Source organism: Thamnophis sirtalis, unplaced genomic scaffold (genome assembly GCF_051295495.1).
Source record: "Thamnophis sirtalis isolate CommonGarterSnake01/CBP01778 unplaced genomic scaffold, rThaSir2_p1.2 scaffold_12, whole genome shotgun sequence".
Lineage (NCBI taxonomy): Eukaryota > Metazoa > Chordata > Lepidosauria > Squamata > Natricidae > Thamnophis > Thamnophis sirtalis.
This window is the reverse complement of record NW_028261392.1, coordinates 28,855,972-28,876,027: the sequence shown is the minus strand read 5'-3', so window position 1 is coordinate 28,876,027 and position 20,056 is coordinate 28,855,972. Positions and strand designations below refer to the sequence as shown.

The 20,056-nt window shown below is 35.1% G+C and overlaps 1 protein-coding gene across 6 annotated transcripts in view; it reads right to left on the bottom strand.

Annotated features, from left to right (window-relative positions):
* The window catches only part of ARHGEF7 (Rho guanine nucleotide exchange factor 7), a 92,288-nt gene that overhangs the window by 17,558 nt on the left and 54,674 nt on the right, over nucleotides 1-20,056 (bottom strand). For 2 of the 6 annotated variants that reach the window (XM_014060381.2, XM_014060386.2), the window contains exons 14-18: nucleotides 19,063-19,141; nucleotides 17,896-18,035; nucleotides 16,672-16,896; nucleotides 12,653-12,746; nucleotides 10,055-10,144 (exon numbers count right to left, since the gene is read on the bottom strand). In XM_014060381.2, coding sequence (XP_013915856.1) covers nucleotides 10,055-10,144; nucleotides 12,653-12,746; nucleotides 16,672-16,896; nucleotides 17,896-18,035; nucleotides 19,063-19,141 — 628 coding nt within the window. Of the gene's footprint in view, nucleotides 1-2,324; nucleotides 2,502-9,161; nucleotides 9,403-9,571; nucleotides 9,606-10,054; nucleotides 10,145-12,652; nucleotides 12,747-16,671; nucleotides 16,897-17,895; nucleotides 18,036-19,062; nucleotides 19,142-20,056 lie in introns of those variants that run through there. The other 4 variants (XM_014060384.2, XM_087726451.1, XM_014060385.2 and 1 more) reach the window with 4 other exon arrangements.

Sequence of the window (20,056 nt, the reverse complement as noted above, 5' to 3'; positions counted from 1 at the left end):
GCCAAAACACTTTTGATTAATGACAGCATTGACCTATAGTTCAGCCTTACTCATATTGTATTTTTAATTCATTTTAATTAAAAAAACAATATGAATAATATTAAACTTTTATTAAACTTTGAAAATATATCGTGTTTAATGAAGCTTACAAAGCGTTCACCCTCATGGCATACACAAACGTTCCCATATCACTGTGTTTTCACAGCAGAAACTAGATTTTACACAGCTAAAGCATATAATTTCCTAACTTTTTGTATGTATGAAAAGCAGCAAGGAAGGATACATCTGAGCAGGAAAACAGCAAGGGAGGCCATTAACTCCTTCGCTCAGTCATTTTCACACTCAAATTGCTTCTTTTCAGGTGTTCGTAATGGAAAGATACTGTGTTTGAAAAGGAAAGTAGGCCCAATGGAAAGGATTAAGAATCTCATTTCCTAATAGAACGCTAATCCCAATGCTACTGGAAGATTCATAATAATTTAATGCCACATTAATTGGAGCTTTGCAGAACAGAAGCCAACGCCTCTAAGGACTGCTATTGTTGATTCATCTCTGTGGGTTACAGTAACTTAATCTGCTCTTAGCTTCCTTTGGGCTGCACAGTGTTTCAGTTCAGTTATTAAGCCATTTTGGAGGCAGTGATAATTATTTAGGTCAGCAATGTAGCACAAAATGACATTTTGTGCCTAGGTTCCCAATTCACTAACCCATCGATCATTTCATGGCTAGCAGGTAAATATGTTACCTCAGGCTTTTATTTAAAAACATGTATTTATGAAATGTTTTATGTAGAATTAAAGTCCAATAATTTTACATTTACTTTCTCTGTGTAGCAGCTCAAATACCTGCTTCTATTAACCAATGTACTATCCAATCTCCAAGCAGTACAAATTGTGTGCATATTTATAGGTTCATGATCTGGTACTCTGGGGTGTGCCAACAGCAACAATTGGTCTATTTAATTAAATTTGTTTAAGTAGTAACTTAAATTGCTGAACTGAAAAAGTGATTTGATAAATTCAATATTCTTGAAAAATAATGTTTTGAAGATATTTTGTACCAATTGAGATACTATTAAGACTGCTTTCTTTTCTAAAATAAATTCTGGCAATGATTTTATACAGCAGACCTCTTATGAAATATTAAGACCTCTTGTTAATGAGCTAAACACAGAAAACATTGCAAAACTTTGCAAGAGTATTACTGATGGAAATTTGGATGGCTTTTAAAAGTGTGCTTATAGAGAAATTAATACAGTTTTATTTACATTTCAATGACAAAGCAAACTACGAAAATATACCCCTACTGTTCAATTTTAACAGAATGGGCATAAATTGCCAGTAGGAACATATGACTTTGGCACTTCCAAAATCTGGATGGTTGGAACTTTCTTCCCCCCCTCAAGGAACTTGCTTATCTTTAGACAGAAATTGGCCTATCTCCTGTAGTACAATACAGTAAGTGACCTATGAATTATTATTGTACACTTATGTCATAAAATCTATATTTAACATTCCAGCTACTGTTCAATGTACTATTGCAGCTCAGAGAAACTTGCAAATATTCTAGTGCATTGTTTTATGTTGAGCTGGCTGCATAATTTCTTCAATGTATCCTTTCTTTACCTTAGCAAAACTCATAGCAAATCTCAACTTGCTCTCAGAACAGTGCTTTGAAGTCCTGAAGCTTTCCATGCTTAATTCACTTGCTCAGTTTTTGATTCTTCCAAAATTTAAGAAATGTAGGTAGAATGAGGCAGTATTAATTAGTAATATACTAATTAATATACTAATAGCTTGTTGTTTAAAAAAATAACTTAGACATTTATCACAAACATCAAAATATGATGTTCTCATTTCTGGCAGTTTTGGTTTTTGTGGTGGGAGGTTTTTTTAGCTGCTATGGTTCGTTTATTCTTAAGTTATTTGTTTTGTTTAAAATATGTATGAACCTAAACACTGTAAGGCTTAATAATTTTCATGTGAATGGCACAAGTACTGTTTTAAGATACAAGCATACAGTATATTGCAAGAAACAGGGGGGGGGGGAGAACTGCTGTAGCTATACTGAAATCTTAAAAAGAGTAAACCATCCATAGCTACATACCAATACTTGAATCTTAATATAAAAAGACACCATAAATGTAGAAGGTGTGGCTGAAGTCAGAAGTTTCTCCAAAAGATTGTTAAAATATCACATTAAAAGAGACAAAGAACTTCAAGAAAACATCTAAGAAAAGCAAGCTGTGATACAACAAGCATTTGTTAAGAAAAGCTCAGAAGTGCATTAGTTCTGGTGAGAGATATAGGAGCAACAGCTCTTACGAGATGTAGAGCCCATTCTGTAACTATGAGCTGTCCATATACTGTCATAGTCAGAGTCTTCAGAGAGGTCGGAAGGCTCCAAACGAGAAAGACTACTGCGACGACCCAAGGAATCTAGACTGGATTGGTCATCATCAGCCAAGACGTGATTATGCATCAGGTCAGTGCCTTGCCATGCTAAGGACATATGGGTGAAATGAAAGGGAGGATGGAGACAGGCAGAGGTGTGATGAAGAGGAGGACATACAGGATAAGCCACAACCAAAACAGATGAAAATAAAAGCAAAAGGTGATGGGAAGAAAAGGAAAAGAGAAAATATTGTTAAAAAAGCACCAAATCTTTTAAATCCCTATTTTGGTTGGGTTTTATCTACAAAATATATTTGGCACATACATTTAAAGACCAAAAAAAAGGGAACTCTCTGAATTGGACTCTCTTGCTTAGAATGTGCATTTGCTTTCATGTTGCTTTTAATATTCTAAGAAACCATGACTGTAACATGAAGGGTTTTTTAAAGTGGAGGATCCTATTACATTAGGATTTTTTTTAAAGTCTTTTGAATCGATTCTTAAAGTTGGGCTAAATGGTATTTCCAGAAGAAAAAAAAATCTGCTCAAGAATGCCTGTATGAACTTTCTCCAACTTGCAACTTGAGACATTGGGAATGCAATACATTTGGAGAATGTGCAGATTGGGGAAAAATACTACCTAGCCATATTTAGTACATTTTCCCCTGATAAGCCAATTCTGATCATAGCTTTCTTTATACATCTGTATCTGGTATAATTTCCTAAGGGGACTAGAAAAATATCCTTATGAAAAAGGAAATTAGTGACTAGGAGTTGTTAGCATATTGCCATCCTACACAAAATCCCTATCAGAAATTACTGTCATGAGTACTTATTTTTATAGAAATATTCCAGACCAGAAGCACAGGAGAAAAACATTAACTTGTTCAGGAACTTTTAATTTAAAGAGAATGTGCCAATATGAGAGAAACAATTTTCAAACTGAAAAATGCCCAGAGAAACTGAAAACTATTTATGAAAGTAACTAATACTAATCACTTTAATTTAGTGAAAATAAAAACATAAGACACCTAGGACCAATTTGCATATACAATCAGTGTCCAAAATAGATATACCCAGGCATTATCCATATAGTTGCAGTTTTTAGTGACACTAATGAGAATTCTTCAACAAAGGTTTGCAGTAGTTAAAACTGTAAGCTACATGGGGAAATCTGCTCATGAAGTAGCTTACCACATAGAATTGCCTCATTCTCCTTAAACTCTCAATCCAGCTTTCTATAGGCTGCATATGTGAACAGAGCCATATGAGACTGCCCTAAATGTCCATTTCACCATCTGTAGAAGATGGAGTTGGGCAAGGGTGAAACAAAACTAGCCAATTCACTGTGATATTTAGAACAAGCTACTACTGAGCTTAATGGCATTGCATTTTCTTACTGCTTTTCCAATCCTTTCAAAATTATATAAAGGCCTTTTCACACGACAGTAGACTTACAGGCCTATAATTGAAATCCTGACATTATCTGTTCAGTGAAGACACATATTGTCCACATATAATGAAGGAAAAAAAAGACTATCCTGTTTCAGGAGAAAAAATATGGATATTAGCTATCCCTATTTCCTTACAAAGTCAAATACATCAAAAACAAGAAGTGCAGGGAAGATTTACATGAGAGAAAGAAAGAAAGAATAGGAAAGCTGAAAACAATTCATAGAACAAGTAATAGGGTAGCCCCTACTAACTAGTTATTTTTGAATGGATATCGTCATAGTAGTCGTCCAGGACTCTAGGCTTTTGGTTCTGAGATACTCAAAATCATCTCAGAAGAAGGCAATACACAACACTACTGTTGCCAGGATCAATTACATGGATGGATACTGTTATGTCCATGTAATAATAATGAGTTGAGCTATACTTGCCCACTTCAAGATACTATGTAAGCTCTCCTGTATTGGAGATCCATAGCACAGGATTCAAATAGATAATTAACATAAAAATCTTAAATATACAATTAACTAATCAAAGCAGTTTAATCCAAAAAATGTAACATCTCTTTAAAAATAAGATACTAGTGGCATGTGCAATCATATTCCATATGATCATTTTAATTGCAGTGAATGGCATATTCCCTGTGCAAAAGTATTTCTCTTGTCCAATCAAAAAGTTGAAACTCAGAAAAGATTATGTGTGGATTGTGTTCAAAGAAGCAGAATATTCTTATCTTGTGAAAAGGCCCATAGAGATACAGTTATATGCAGAGGTTTAAGCATCATTCTCCAATTCTATGACTCCTTAAAGCTGACACAACTCTCCATGGAACAAAATTAAAAATGACATCTCTCTGAAAATTTGAATGTATGTTTGCTATTTAAAACAGAACAGTGAATATGACAGATACCGGAGTTTGGATGTCTTTCCTGACATGTTTTGTAACCTGCCTTTGGCAGAAATAAAGCTTCCAAATATTTCTGGTAGCCTAATGTAATATGTACAGGGACACCTCAGCATTCGATTGCTTCAAAACTTGTTGAATTTGGTATTCAACGTGTTTTGAAACAGAAATCTTGTCCCATCACTCATCTTTCGCCCAATAGTCAACGCACAAGGAAGAACTTGCTGACATCAGGTGCCTTCATGACTCACTTATCCTCCAGCTGAAATTGTGGGTCACGTGATACATGGCTTTTTGGTATTCCTCAGTTGGTTTTAGTATTCATTGCATCTTTCAGAATAAATTACCGAGTGCCAAGGTACCACTGTATAGCGTTTCATAGGTAAAAATAGATTGGATAATTTAGCAAGAAAATGCACCAAAACATACTTTCTGTCCATAAATGGAGGCCAGGTCAAGAATTAGGCATTGCATGAATTATTGGATGCTTCTTATTATTGTAAAGGACATAATGCTGAAATCCAGCCAGAATTTATTTCTGCCTCTTTTATACCAAGCAGACTCAAGATAGGGTTGAGTTTCCTTCCCAAACTTTCTCCTTTCCCAGAGTTCAGTTTTGTCTTATTTTTCCTTAACTGCTCCTGTATGTCTTCTTCAAAGCTATCTATGCATTTATCTACACCAAAGCAACCAAGAAGCAGTCACAGAAAAGGAAGATAAATATTTATATACTATACTGTGTCTTTAGTAAAAAATCTCAAACATGCAATCCATGTAAGAGACCTAAGAAAACTTTTGAGCAAGAGAAGTTATGTAAGGAACAGTGAGAATGAAGTCTTAAAGCATTAACAAAGCATATTAGCTGACTCCACACATTTGAAAACTTACAGTAAGAGTGTAGCAAGTTTTGCATTTGCCATATTCACTTTTTTTCATTCTGAGTTAGTAAACAAGTACCCATAAATAGTACAGATACATTCAATTTCACAGAAAAATGTCATTTCCTCCTTCAGTAGAGTTAGATGCATCAATTTCTGTTCCCTTGGGGATTCAGCAAATTGCACAGTTTTATCAGGTTACCTAAACTTTTGCATACAACTTATTTGTCAAGCTAGAACAGAGTTACACAAGAAACAGATGAAAGGAAAGGAAAGCCATCTGCTACTACTCTCCAAATCTCCTCTCTTCCATTTTATTTTCCAAATAATGTTTCTCTATATGAAAATTAAAAAATATCATCTTCTGTCCTACCTCTTATGATTTGCCCTGTCATGCTGAATTTGCATTTCCCAGCAGCACCTCCAAAATGGCAAAAGGATGATGCTACTAGCAGAATTGCCAGATCTGCACTTGGAGGATCAGGCAGAATGTGAACCCAGATGTAAAGAGACACTAAAGGATACTGAAACATGATCTAATCTCCTGGACTCATAATGAATTTATTTACGATGCCCAATGTCTTAAAATACAGTTAACTATTATATACAAACCAGCCAACCTGCCCAAAGTACAAGGCCAACTCCACTTGCTTTTGTGAAGTTCTGTTAAATTGTATGGCAGTAGAATTTAAAAATAATAGTTTAAACAAAATCAGCAATCTTGAAAAAAGAAGCCGTGCAACAAATTGCTATTATCATTTTCCATTGCAGAGAAACACAAATGAAAGCAGTAGATTTTTGGATGTAGGCAATGAAATTTCTTGCACTATGTATACTTATAAAATATACATAGAAAGGGGAAAACAGCAAAAAGCATTTTGCACTAGTTCTGTGTCTCAGTAAGGACACACTTGCATGAACTAAAAAGAATATGCTCACATAAGACTTCTCTCACCTTATACATATTGGTATATAAAATATATATTTAAATGACAAGCACCAACTTAGCACAGTTGTACCATTTGAAGCATTACCAATTCATCTTGTCCCACTCAGTTCAGTCATCTATAGAATCATAATAACTTTCAGTTAATTGTAGGGCTAGTATCAAATTAAATAATAATGTCTGATTTAGAAGAGAATTATAAAAAGGCCCGTACAAGAAGACATAAAAGAATCAGTGACAATTTTATAGCAATGAGTACCAATCATGCGTGCCTATGGTTCTGTAACAATACAAAATATTTTATTAAGGTTCTAGGAAAAAAAACCTCAGTAAAGTAAAAGTAGTTCTAGAATAATTAACCCTATTGTTAAAAAGTCAAATTCAATTCACAGGATACACAAAAGAGGTTTAAGTGATGTTCTAAAAAATAAAAAAAGAATGTGACAGTTAACTGTCAAATATTAGCACAAAAATGATTGTCTACAATGCATATTATCTAAAATTGAAAACCAAAATTAGCATTAAGGAGATTTATTGGACCAAAAAAAAAAAACCCTATCAGTGTCTATATTGATTTCTTCCTGTACAGACCGACTGACTATCCTGAAGAAAACATAGGTTTAACTGCCGACCACTTTCATCATTAATGGCAAAACTGTGCAAACTGATTCAAATCAAGAAGAGTATTCCTTAGGTACAGGTTACGCATGCGGGCAGATTATCCGATTAGGTGCAATGCTTTACTTACAAGAGAGGATCTCCACCACTGCAGCCTTGTTTAAGATTAAAATAACCTGGGTCCCCAAGACACAGTGAAAGTTGAGCATGTATCTGAGTCACTGAAAACAGCAGCTTTGCTCAATATATAAAATGTTTAAAAATATAGAATGAAAAGATACTATTAATAACTATAATAAAAGCAATTTTTGTAATAATTAGATTTTTCTATCATATGTCTCATTACCATTTTTGATAGAAACAACCACAGTAAGCCAGATTTTGGGGAACCCTGACTTACCATGAATGAGCCGTGTGTTAATTAATATGGTTGGTCACTCTCACCTGGCTACTCCTACTAGCTTACAGTAGTGGCTAAAATTGTGGAAACCTTTTGGGGAAAGTGTACAGTATTTTTGAGGTTTGATGGTGAATAACACCACTTTCTTTTGTAGTAGTACCATATAATTATATATCAATGGAAAGATAATTTAAAATGTGAAACCAAGATTGAACGATTGCTTCTATTAGCTGGGTTTTATTTCTGCCTATATTTGGCTATGACTTTTCATAGAATACAGATAATTGAACAAACTTTGTTGCATTACATTGTTGATTAAATTATCTTTCCATTGATATATAATGTTATGGTACTACTCCAAAAAGTGGTGCTATTAGCCATCAATCCTCAAAAATACACTTTTCTCTAAAGGTTTCCACAATTCTGGCTACTACTGTAAGCAGATAAATAAATCAACAATTGTTCGTTTAGTACAAAGCTTAGGATTAGGACTTCTAAAAAAAGATAAATGAATAAAAGGCTGCACTGGTGGCAGATGAATCCTTGGAAGACAATTGGAGATATATCTGTTATGTCTCCTTTCTTATACAGTATAAACACAACCACAAGAACACATTCACTACTGCAATGCAGACAGAGCCTGATCCAAATTGTTGGTTCACCATTGCTAACTGTAAAAGTAAGACAACAAGGAAGTGGGGGAAGGGGGCTCCTTGACCCTCCAAAATGTTATCAGAACTATGTAACTTGAAGGTTGCCTATCTGCAATTAAGCATGTTAATTAACCCTTGAACTTTGTTGTGCTGTTTTTTATACAGATCATAATTGTACATTAGGGGTTAACAGTTTAGAAATTCTAGTTTGCACAGAATGAAAAAAAATCTAAGCCAAGTTTTCAAATTAGATAATAAAATAAAAGTATTTCAGAAATGTTCAGCAGGAAGACACTGACTCAGAGCTCATACATAGTAAGCCTAAATTTCCCAGAATAATGGTCTATCATTCTTAGTTTAAGAAGAACTTTAAAAAACAACATTTAAAAGGTAAACCATATTGAACCATATCAAGCATTTAATATTTATTTTATAAGAGAGATTTGGCTTAAATAAATTAAAAGCAACCGAATCAGTCAAGCAAGATTTATTCACTATCTATACTATTTGAAAATTTGTATGTGTCTAGCTAAGCAGCAACCCTGGCCAATTTTGAAAAACTAAGCAAGGCCATATCCAGTTAGTAGTTGGATGAAAAACCAGGAAAGATCCTAAAAGTAAAAAAGCAAAATCCTGTAAGAAGGCAAAGGAAACCACTTTTACATTAAGAAAATTACATGCATAAGTCTTAAGATTTTATTTTCATTCAAAGAAGAATACCTTTACTTAAATATTGCTTAGTAAACACATATTTAGGGTTGAGTTTGGAAACTTCTGTGATGACATTATCATCCATGTTTACTACTATTAAATTAAGAATACATAATTATTATACATAAGCATTAAATTAGACCAGAAATGTTCAGAGTGATGATTCTCACTTTACAGCAAAAAAAAAAAAAAAAAAAAAGACATATATTCTCAGCAGAAACATTATCCATGTAATATCAGGAGCTCTATTCATTTTCTGTGGGAGTGGCCTCTTTTTCAGTCCAGAGAAACTGCTCAATGTATTCCATGGTGCAGTAGAGAGGTAAAAGAAAGTCCTAGAAAAGCCTTCCCCAACCTGTTGTCCTCCAAATTTACTGGATTCAGTTCCCATTTCCAAAGCAGTGTCAGTAATCATACTGCACATTCATTCAACAAATCTGGAGAACACTAGATTAGAAGAAAATGCTTGTGAAACACTGTCACTGCATAAGAACATGGTCTGAAATCTGGCTCATAGGACAAAAGGAAAGGCATGATATTGACAGTGGCATTCATTCAGCTGTCTCACAACAAAAATGGTGGTGTTTGTGAGCCGATCAAGAAAATGCGTACCTACCTTTTTGACTGTCAAGTAAAGAATGCCTCCAATTCTAAACCAAAAAGAAACTATGCCTTAGGTATTAAAATGTTTGCAAGAACATTTTTTTAATTAGAAAAGTAAACAACAAAGCCTAATAACCTTTCAGTAAAGTACAACTGAATGGTTTAATGAGATGGTGAATGCACTAAAAATGAACATCTAAAACTAAATCGTTAGCATGTATTATTCAAGAAATTCAGTAAGACATAGCAGTGTTGCCAACACATACATTTCTTACTGCTAAATCTGGGAATCGCAAAGCACTTCTAAAAGATCAAAGGATCAGTGCAAATGCATATTTGCTCAAGTTCCTAATGAATTTATTTATGTACTATTTTCATCAGTTACACCTCACTTTTCAGACCGTACAAACCACTGACAACAATAAAAACAACATTTAGTAAGCAATTGCTAGATGGCTAAGATATTTTTTCTATTCATATTTTTAAAAAAACTTACTTGAGTTTAATGTTTGACGTGTTTTGGCACTTGTGCAATAAGCTTCAATGACTTTTAGAATCTGAGCATCTTCTTCTAATGCTGCTGTACCTATGAAATACCCAAAAGATATTAATTTAACAATACAATTATGCTGGATACTGACACTCAAAAGAAACACTGTGATTGACGATTTATAGTGATGCAATCATTAATTGAAACATCATGTGATCCCAAATTGCAATTTTACTGCTGGCTTCTTTATTGACTCTGCTTGTCAGAAGTTGGCTGTAAAATGTGCAAATGGGTAATAATGTGACTGCAGGATGCTGCAACAATCACAAAGGCTCACGGGTAGCAAAAGGCCCAAATCATGTGACTCTAGGGATACTGCAACAGTTGTAAGTGCAAGGATCAGTTGTAAAGTTACTTTTTCAGTGCCATCACAACTTCGAATGCTTTCTAAACAGGGCAGCTGATTACAAGGAGTACCTGTTTCTGAAGTCTTATCACAGTAATGATGATGATAGGATTTTGGATTTAGCAATAGTAGCTTTCTATATCTTGACACGTAAGCCATTTTATAACTGTTTAATTAAATTAAGGAAATTTAGAAATCTATTACTTCTCTTTTTTTTCAAATTGGGAAACTAAATTTAACTTGGGGGGCGGAGTTGATATTAAATTAAAATGCTATGTTATTCCTATTAGTTTATTAAATAATAACTATAAGACTCTCGGTAGTATAAATTACACATGGCATAAAAGATTTTTAAAAATCCAGAGTAAAAGATAAGCAGAAATCAAATTACAGTTGGCACACAATCTAAATACAGAACACTTTATACAAAGAAAATTAAGATAACATCACCTTAACTACGTGTAGGACACTCCGGAAGAGCAGTTTTAACCAGCTTCTGAAAAGCTGTAGGAACTGGGACAAGTCAAATTCCATAGTGTGGGCGCAATGATGAAGAAACATTCTTTAACTTCTTCCTAATTTCATGGAAGCTAGGAATCATAAACACAAATCCCATCTTGGGATTTGTATCTTATGTTGATGCTAGCTGAAAAAGCCTATTCTGAAGTATCTTAATACTAAGTCACATAGTGCTTTCCCATTTGTAAATAGCAGTGTAAATTGTTCCTGGAATCCTACTGGTGATAAGTCCAGGGACCTAGAAGTGGTATTCAGTCGGTTCAGACCGATTCACCCAAACCGGTAGCAGCGAACTGCGGGTCGGCCTGCCCACCCACCCCGGCTCCAAAATGTCTTTTGTAGCCTCATTTTCAATGCCACATGCATATATGCAGGCCCCACGGACGGGCAAAGTCATGCACGGAAGGCGTATGTGACGCAAGCGTGCTTGCGAACCAGTGGTAAACTTAAGTGAATCCCACTGTTGCAGGGCCCATAAATGTCTAATGTACTCCTCAAAAGCTGAGGAAGAAGAACTGATTCTATAGTTGTGCAACCCTCTTTAGTTTTAATTGGTGTTTTCAAATACTGAACCTTTCCCCCACGGTGCTTTTTCAAAAAGGCAACTGGACTTTCTTGGGGGAGTGTTTCACTTCTCACCAAGAAGCTTTTTTCAATTTTAAATGATTGGTAGGGAATAGAAGGATTTATATTCTTTGCAGCCATCTGCTCATTAGTACTCTTGAGAGTAGTTGAAGCCACTTGGGGCTTTATCTGTATCCTCAGAGTCACCTGAATCAGAGTGCAAATGGGCATGGAACCTTCTTGGGACTGCTCTGATTCAGGTGACTCTGAGGAATACAGATAAAAAGCACTTCTGAGACAACCATGACCTGGATGATTGAGATTCTCCATAGACCACTGATCATTGTCCCTCCACTTCCCCTAAGAACTTTTAGATTAAATCAGTCCTGTTTAGAAGAATTAACTCCTTTCTGGCTATAAAAGTATAGCTGTTTTATTCAACTAATCCTGAATTAAGTAATTTTAAATTTTGCCCATCAAATTTTACTTTTTACTAGTCGATACTAATTTATTGGAGTTTAACATCTAAGGATCTTTTGAATGTTATCCCTAGATTTATAAAAGGGAATGAATCTTTTTCATTTGTTAGCAACAATTTCATGGAAGGGCATACTACATTGAGGGAGAAAGAAGACAATAAATGGAATATTAGGTATTGTAATATTAGACATTGCAATAAATAAAATCAAACTATTCATTTTAGATATTCTGAATGAAATCAAATATGTATATTCCTATAATAGCAAATAAAGGTTTTTTTGACATAACAAGATCTATCTAATCTAATCTAATACATTTGAATTATTTCTTTTATTAAGTCCTGTAATATGACTGCATATCCCATTTCCTATCTGTATATCCCATTTCCTATCTGTATATCCCATTTCCTATGACATAACAAGATCTATCTTGTTGGGATATGCAGTCATATTACAGGACATAACAAGATCTATCTTGTTATGTCATATGAAATGGAATATACAGATAGGAAATGGGATATACACCCATATTACAGGACTTAATAAAACAAATAATTCATGTGTTAGATTACCATGATGCATAGTGTACAAAAAATAACTGCAATTTTCTCTCTCACCCCTCCAAAGTATACTTACTTTTTCTCAGAGCAAATTCTTCTTCTGATGGTTTCCGTTCTGGTTTTCGCTTAGGCAACAGTTTTTTCATGGTTTTCGGACTTTTGCTGAGATCCTGTTTGGATTTTTTTTTTTAAAAAAAAGTATACACTGTACATAACTGACATTTATATGTAAACATTCAAAATATTAAGATATGTCAATGAAACAGTGATTTGTTATTATAAATTTACACACACACACACACACACCTTTAATGATCTTAAAATGGAGATCAACATAGTTTTTTAGTTTTTTTTTAGTTTAGTTTATACTTTATTTGTATGCCGCCCTTTTCCCTGGGGGGACTCAGGGCGGCTCACAATTGGAGGGAGGGGAAAGACAGACAAGTTACAAACATAGAACCATATATCGTTAAAAACACAAGTCATACCATTCGAGTGGGGTTACAAGTCTCTAGACATAGAATGACAAAGTGATACAATATCCTTATCCTTTTCTCGGCCTGCCTTGAAGAAGAATTTCACAGACTAGACTGGACAAAAAGTGGAATAAAAATCAATGGCGCCTATTTAAATTTATTAAATATAACATGGCTCTTTTATTTTTAAGCCAAATAATTCTGCTTCGTGCAGCTCTTTGTAAGTTTTCTGGGTCTTGTGATAAGAGAACAACATCATCTGCAAATCTTAAATGATTTAAAGAGGCCTTCATCCTGCAATGGATAGACTATGGATAGGATGGTGATTGTATGTGTTTATTCAGTGGTTAGCAAAAGAAATCCCACATATATAAAGAAACACTTAAATAGAGGCTGAAAATAGCTGTTTATCAAAGAGGAAATATATTTACAGTCCAAGACCAACCATATAAAGAATATCAAGTACTACAATTTTTTTAAAAAATTACAGGAGCCAGAAGCAGTAAAACACTACTAAGAGTCATTGTATGAGTTTGGCAACTATATAAATTTGTTTAAAAAATAAGATATATAACAAAGTTAAGGAGAAACCTAAAACAGTTTGGGGAGGAAGATACCAAATGACCTCCGTAGTCTACAGCTACACCTGAAAGAAATTTTGCAGCTTTCCTGGAGGTACATGGAAATTGATTACATAAAGGCAAACAATACCCAAAGGTGATCCTAAGAATGAAGACTTTTTCTGACAACTGGTATTATGAAATCTGTCTATCTTTGTGTTTACAATGGGCATTTAACAATATATGTAATATGTCTTAATGATTGACAAATGATGACATATTTGTGTTGTTTTTTTTAAAGAAAAATAAAAAAGTTCTGTTATAAAAAACAATATATGTAATATGGATTCCACTTCTGCTTCAGAACATATGAAACTTTTTATAAGGAAGGCCAATGCAGGTGAGGCTAAAAAAGCATAGGTACACATTCACATTTCCCTAAACAATCCCAATTTGCCATGAAGTACCATATTTTTGGGAGTATAAGATGCACCCTTTTCCTTCAAAAAAGAGGCTGAAAATCTGGGTGCATCTTATATACTGAATACAGCATTTTTGTCCTCCTGAAACCCCGCCCCCTTCACCAAAATGGCCGTGCATAGCTTTTAGAAGTCTTTCAGATAACTCCTGGGGGCTGGGGAGGGCAGAAATGAGCAAAAAATGGGTCATTTTTTGCTCAATTTTGCCCCCCTAGCTCCCAGGAGCAGTCTATAAGCCTCCTAAAGGCTATCCATGCCCCTTTTTTGGCAAAAAATGAGCCTGTTTTCGCAAAAAAGTGTGCAAAAACTTTTTTTTCCAATTTGCCTCTTCAAAACCTTGGTGCGTCTTATACTCCGGTGCGTCTTATACTCCGGTGTGTCTTATACTCCGGAAAATACGGTGAGTTGAAACTGACATAAGTAAGTGGTATCCAACCTTATTTCATAGTCTATACAGCTAACATTTTCTTTGTGATGTATGACTTAATATATTCTTGTAAAGAATAAAAAAATAAAGGACTGTAGCCAATTTCACTAGACTTGGCCCCAAGAGGAAAACTAACCCCAGATAATACAGAATGACAATTTTGATGGGAGAGAAACAAGGAAAACAAATCTTGGCTAACTTTCAAAATCAAGGTACAACAATATTAAGTCACGCCATCCATTACTGTCTGCCTGGAAATGATCTTCACGGTAAAAGATGCAGACTTCACTTGAATTTTCTTAAATACATATTCATAAGTCACAATAATTTTGCGAGAATATCTTTTGGCCAAATAAAAACAAAACCAGAGCTTTTTGTTAAATCACAGCTACTCTATGTTTGCAGGAGAAAAAATAATACTTTTTTTAAAAGAACATCATCCCTTCTGGAGCCACGGAGGAGGCTCTATAATGTTAGGGGTTTCTCTCTTGCCTCCTGCACTGAGTACCTGTGCGGGACACAATGAAATCAGAAGATTATCGAGGCATTCTGGAGTGAAACATAATGCCTAGTGTTAGAATGCTTTGTCTCAAATCACAAGTCATGGGTTCTGCAACAGGATAGTGATCCAAAAGATACATCTAACTGAACCCAAGAGTAGATGAAGTGCAGCAAACAATGGACTTTTCTGAAGTGCCTGCTTTGACTCCTGACCTGTAATAAAACGTCTATGAAAGAACTGAAACACAGAGTTGGGAGAAAGAATCCATCAAATCTAACACAACTGGAACAGTTTGATCAAACAAAAGTGTGACAAATTGCCAATTAAAAGTGAAGTCTTACTCAGAACTACAGAAAATACTTGATTGCAGTTACTGACTCAAAATTGCCACGAATTACTGTGTTACATTAGTGGATAGGAACCATTAGTTTTGGCCACATCTGTATATTTGCCCATTGTCACCTACTGAGAAGTATGTCAATTAGAACCAGGGAGTTAATTTTCATTTGTAGTCATATAATATGTCAAAATATTCACACGCCATAATATTATATGAATATTCATAATATGAATAATATTATATTATTCATAATAATATGTCGGTCCTAGAGGAGATCAACCCTGACTGCTCTTTAGAAGGCCAGATCCTGAAGATGAAACTCAAATACTTTGGCCACCTAATGAGAAGGAAGGACTCACTGAAGGAAGCCTAATGCTGGGAAAGATTGAGGGCAAAAGAAGATGACAACAGAGAATGAAGTGGCTGGATGGAGTCACTGAAGCAGTAGGCATGAGCTTAAATGGACTCCAGAGGATGGTAGAAGATAGGAGGGCCTGGACGAATGTTGTCCATGGGGTCGCAATGAATAGGACATGACTTTGCAACTAACAACAACAACATGTTGAAAAAGTATCTAGTGATAGTCCAGGAAGAGGGGGGATGTTTTACTGTAATGAGCATGGAAACTTCTATCTCTATTTAGTTTGAATGTCTTGGTCCCAAACCCACTGTTTAAAATCAGCTAAAACTTTATTAAGTATGAAGAGAGCTATTGCCAGAATAAGAAAGACATACTATGCAAGACCATGATTAGTTTACCATTTCAGGGAGGAGACAAGCCAGTCTGGTATGGTGAGATGGATCAAGAAAGAAAGTTGAAGAGTTTGCTTCAACCACAATCCAAGATGTCTTAGATGAGTTCCAAAGAAAATGCAGCCCAATTCTAACCTTATGAAAGCATTAAGAGACCCCTTTTGATTGCTTTTAAGAATTTTGGTTGGATGAAGCTTGAGGTATCTTTGTGGATGCAACACTGAATATGATATAACATCAAACTCAGAACTTTAGTTTTAAATAATGTTAACTGCTGCTAGGACATAATTGTAACCATATAGGCTTCATTACTGTTTATACATTTCTTACTTTAAAAGCATAAAACATCTATGATTCTCTGCAAGTCACACTATTCTTAGAAGCATTGCATTCAGGATGAAAATTCTCCTATCAAAATCATACCCATCTCTTCATAATTATTAATTATGTGACTTGGTGTTGGATGAAGGTTAGTTCAAAAGTTTTGTAAAGTTCCAAAGAATGTACATGGATAGAATTAAAAACAAGCAAGTTCTTTCATGGGATATTCATTCTCACCTCTTTATAACAGAGTGCTGCTGAAGGCCTTAATGGAGGTGCAGGTCGTAAACAGCTCAAACTCCATGGCTTAGAAGTTTTAGGTGGCTCCAGTGGTCCCCAGTTTATAGTGGTGTGAGGTGTCCCATGATGTGAAGGGTGTGGAAGGGTATGATAGACAGGAGTCATCGGCATTTGCTTGCTATCTGCATGCTTGCTAGATGGTGTTACAGGATGAGATGGAAGCTGTCCATTTGAACAACAAAGTCAGAAAGGACCAAAAAAATGAATACAATGAATATCATTGGATTATGGATTTTGGCACTATTCCCATGAACAATTACTCTACCTCATTTACACTAAACTAGTAAGTAAAAGGTAAAGGACTCCCTGCGGATTTTACTCTGCTAGTTGTTGCTGACTATAGGAGGTGGTGCTCATCTCCATTTCAAGGCCCTTGAGCCAGTGCTGTCCAAAGACATTTCTGTGGTCATGTGGCCAACATGACATCATGGAGCACTGTTATCTACCCACTGAAATGATACCTATTTATCTACCCCCATTTGCATGCTTTTGAACTATTAGGTTGGCAGGAACTTGGGCGAGGACAGGAGCTCACCCCATCATGTGGCACATAGGGCTGCCAGCTTTCCAGTCTTAACTACTAAGCCACCATCTGCCCTGCTAAATTAGTTATTACCGGTGCTATTAAACATGCAGCAGGAACATGCAATGCTTTATATACTGGAATTTGTTTCCTTCAACTCTGCTGTATACAAATATTAACAATGAGTTAACTTGATAATATAAATACATTTGTCAGTATTTAACCAATGTATATATTACTGGAACTTTACAGATCAAGCAAATGATATAGCTACTTTCCATGAGAGTATTACTAGGTCCACAAAAGGGTAACGTCAATAAGGAAAATAACTGCGTATTTTTTTCTCAGCCTGGATGACTTTTGTCTGAAGATGACAGCAAAGCAGCAAGAGGTTTGGCTACAATTTTCACAATCCTTTCTTATATAAATAAATCACAATCAGAAATCATTTCACCATTTTTTTTATTCAATTTAAAATGCTACTGCTAAAAAGTAATTTTAGCATTGCAATTTAATTATCAGCTTGTGTCAAGCTACAGTTCTAGTTATAATATAAATATATTTTTTTCAGTAGCTCCTTGACAACAGGTTGGGCCTCTTTAAATTATATGTAGTGGACTAAAGACAGAGGTCCTTACCGTATGAGAAGGAACAGAATGAGGTTTAATTGCAGGAGTCCCAACAGTTGTTACTTTGGTTTGTTTCTGCAGATGATCTACCCACTCATGCAAATCTTGTTGATTATTACAAGATACCAATATCCGCTCTATCATATTGCCTGGAACCAAATAGAAAATGCTGAACAAAAAAAGTAAAATAAATAACTACCTTTTAAAAAGTATATACTGCTGAATTGTCCTATAAGGTATAGCAAATACCCATATATCTTAATTTTTTCTATACCTATGCAATACATTAGGGGCCTTCTCCACATTAGAGTACAAGAATTTGTGACAACCATGATATCAAATTTATGTTCCTGCTTCGGAGAACTCTGAATATGTGTAATATCTGGCTTTAAGATTTGTGAGAAGGTTGTAAGTGCAAATTCATGCATGGAACATCTTTGCTGGAGGTTGCCCTATTGACAACTATTTGACCTTTAAGATGATGGCCATTTCCTATATTCATCAGTAAATCAGTAAAAATAGTAGTTGCTCAATTTGGTAATCTGCAGAAAACTCACTGGTTGCCAATATATTTCCAAATTCAGGCCAAAGTTTTTTCTTCTAAAGTCCTCAAATGGTACTTACTCCTATAATGCAAGTTCAGCTAAGAAAGTTAGGCCATTAATGATTTGACAGAAGATCATTTCCTACAATGCCCTAATTTCTTCAATGTTTTCATAACGTATCTTTCTCTAAGCCTACAAATTAAGTGGAGTTTATTCTAGCTGTGGATAAATATGCCTTTATTAGTTTTAGATTAATTTACATTCTAGGATACTTTTTAGTTGCAACGAACCCTGTCTTAAGTTCATATTTAAAGAGAAAATAAACATGCATTTAAACTAAATAAATTTTAAGTGGGACGATGCAAAACTAGAGGGTGAGCTTGGACTATATTGCTGCTGACTTAGCAGACTTCCAAAGGTTTAGACCAGCCTTTCTTCTGCCTGAAAAAACTGTGGGGTTACAATACCCATGTACACCAGACTGTTAGACCAGTGGACATGCTTGCTGGAGATTATGGAGTTGAAGAAAACCAAGATGGAGAACAGTAGTTTAGAAAATGAACAAGTTCCAATTCTGGTAACATTGTTTGCTGCATATTCACAAAAAAGCCAAAATGAACAAAAACATTACCTGATATTTCAAACGAGTTTCTGTGATTTTCACTATCTTCTAGTTTTGTGATGGTCATCCCTGTTAATGGAAGCTTTCCCTAAAAGCAAATGCACGATTATTATTTCAATTAATCCATCAAATATTACTGAATAATAAAATACGGAGGAAACTTTATCATAATTGAAATTAAGGCATATACATTCTGATACCGAAGAAAGTTCTAGATGCCTATACATGCTGCTTAATTATTAATTTATTTACCTAAAAAGCCTTTGCTTGCAAAAAATGCCATAACAAGATTGTAGTTAAATGATACAAATGGTTCTACAGTTTGAAATAATAGTTTATGTCCACATATAATTATATCTGAGTTATGTCCATTGAGGTAAATCTTAAGTCACAAGAACAAACTTCACATGCAGCTTAAGTGCCCCTTCCTCTTCCCTTTTCCATCCTCCTTACTCCCATGAACTGTCCTACACATGGTTGAAATCTGTTCTGAAAAAAAATCAAGACAAATCTAAAGAGTGCATAGAGAGAAAACTAATAGTGTCCTGACTCTCAATTAATTGGCACAACTGGCAACCTATTGAAAATAACCATTACCTTGGCCAAGTTCACCTCATCCACTACCACCCCATCCTGTTTTAAGCATAACTATGCTTGCAGTTCTCAAATTATTAATGGCTTAACAGAGGTACAGCAGCATTTGGAACATAACTTTCTCAGCTGATCTTGCATTATAGGAGTTGGTTGGTTCCTCTCTGAGTAATACAGGCTCATACATTGGGATAAGCTGCACAGAAAGATGGCCAGAAGATCCAAGGGGAGGGCGGGGAATAGTTTTGATTGCATTCTTGATGTTAGAATAAGCAACATCCAATGTATTCCCACCTCTGGTTGAAAAAGTATGTTTGAGTTGGGACTAATATTTCTAACACTTTGTTCTTGAGCACAAGCTGTCCGCAGAGCTCTGTCCTAAGTCTACTGTTGCTCACCCTGCTGACCCCTG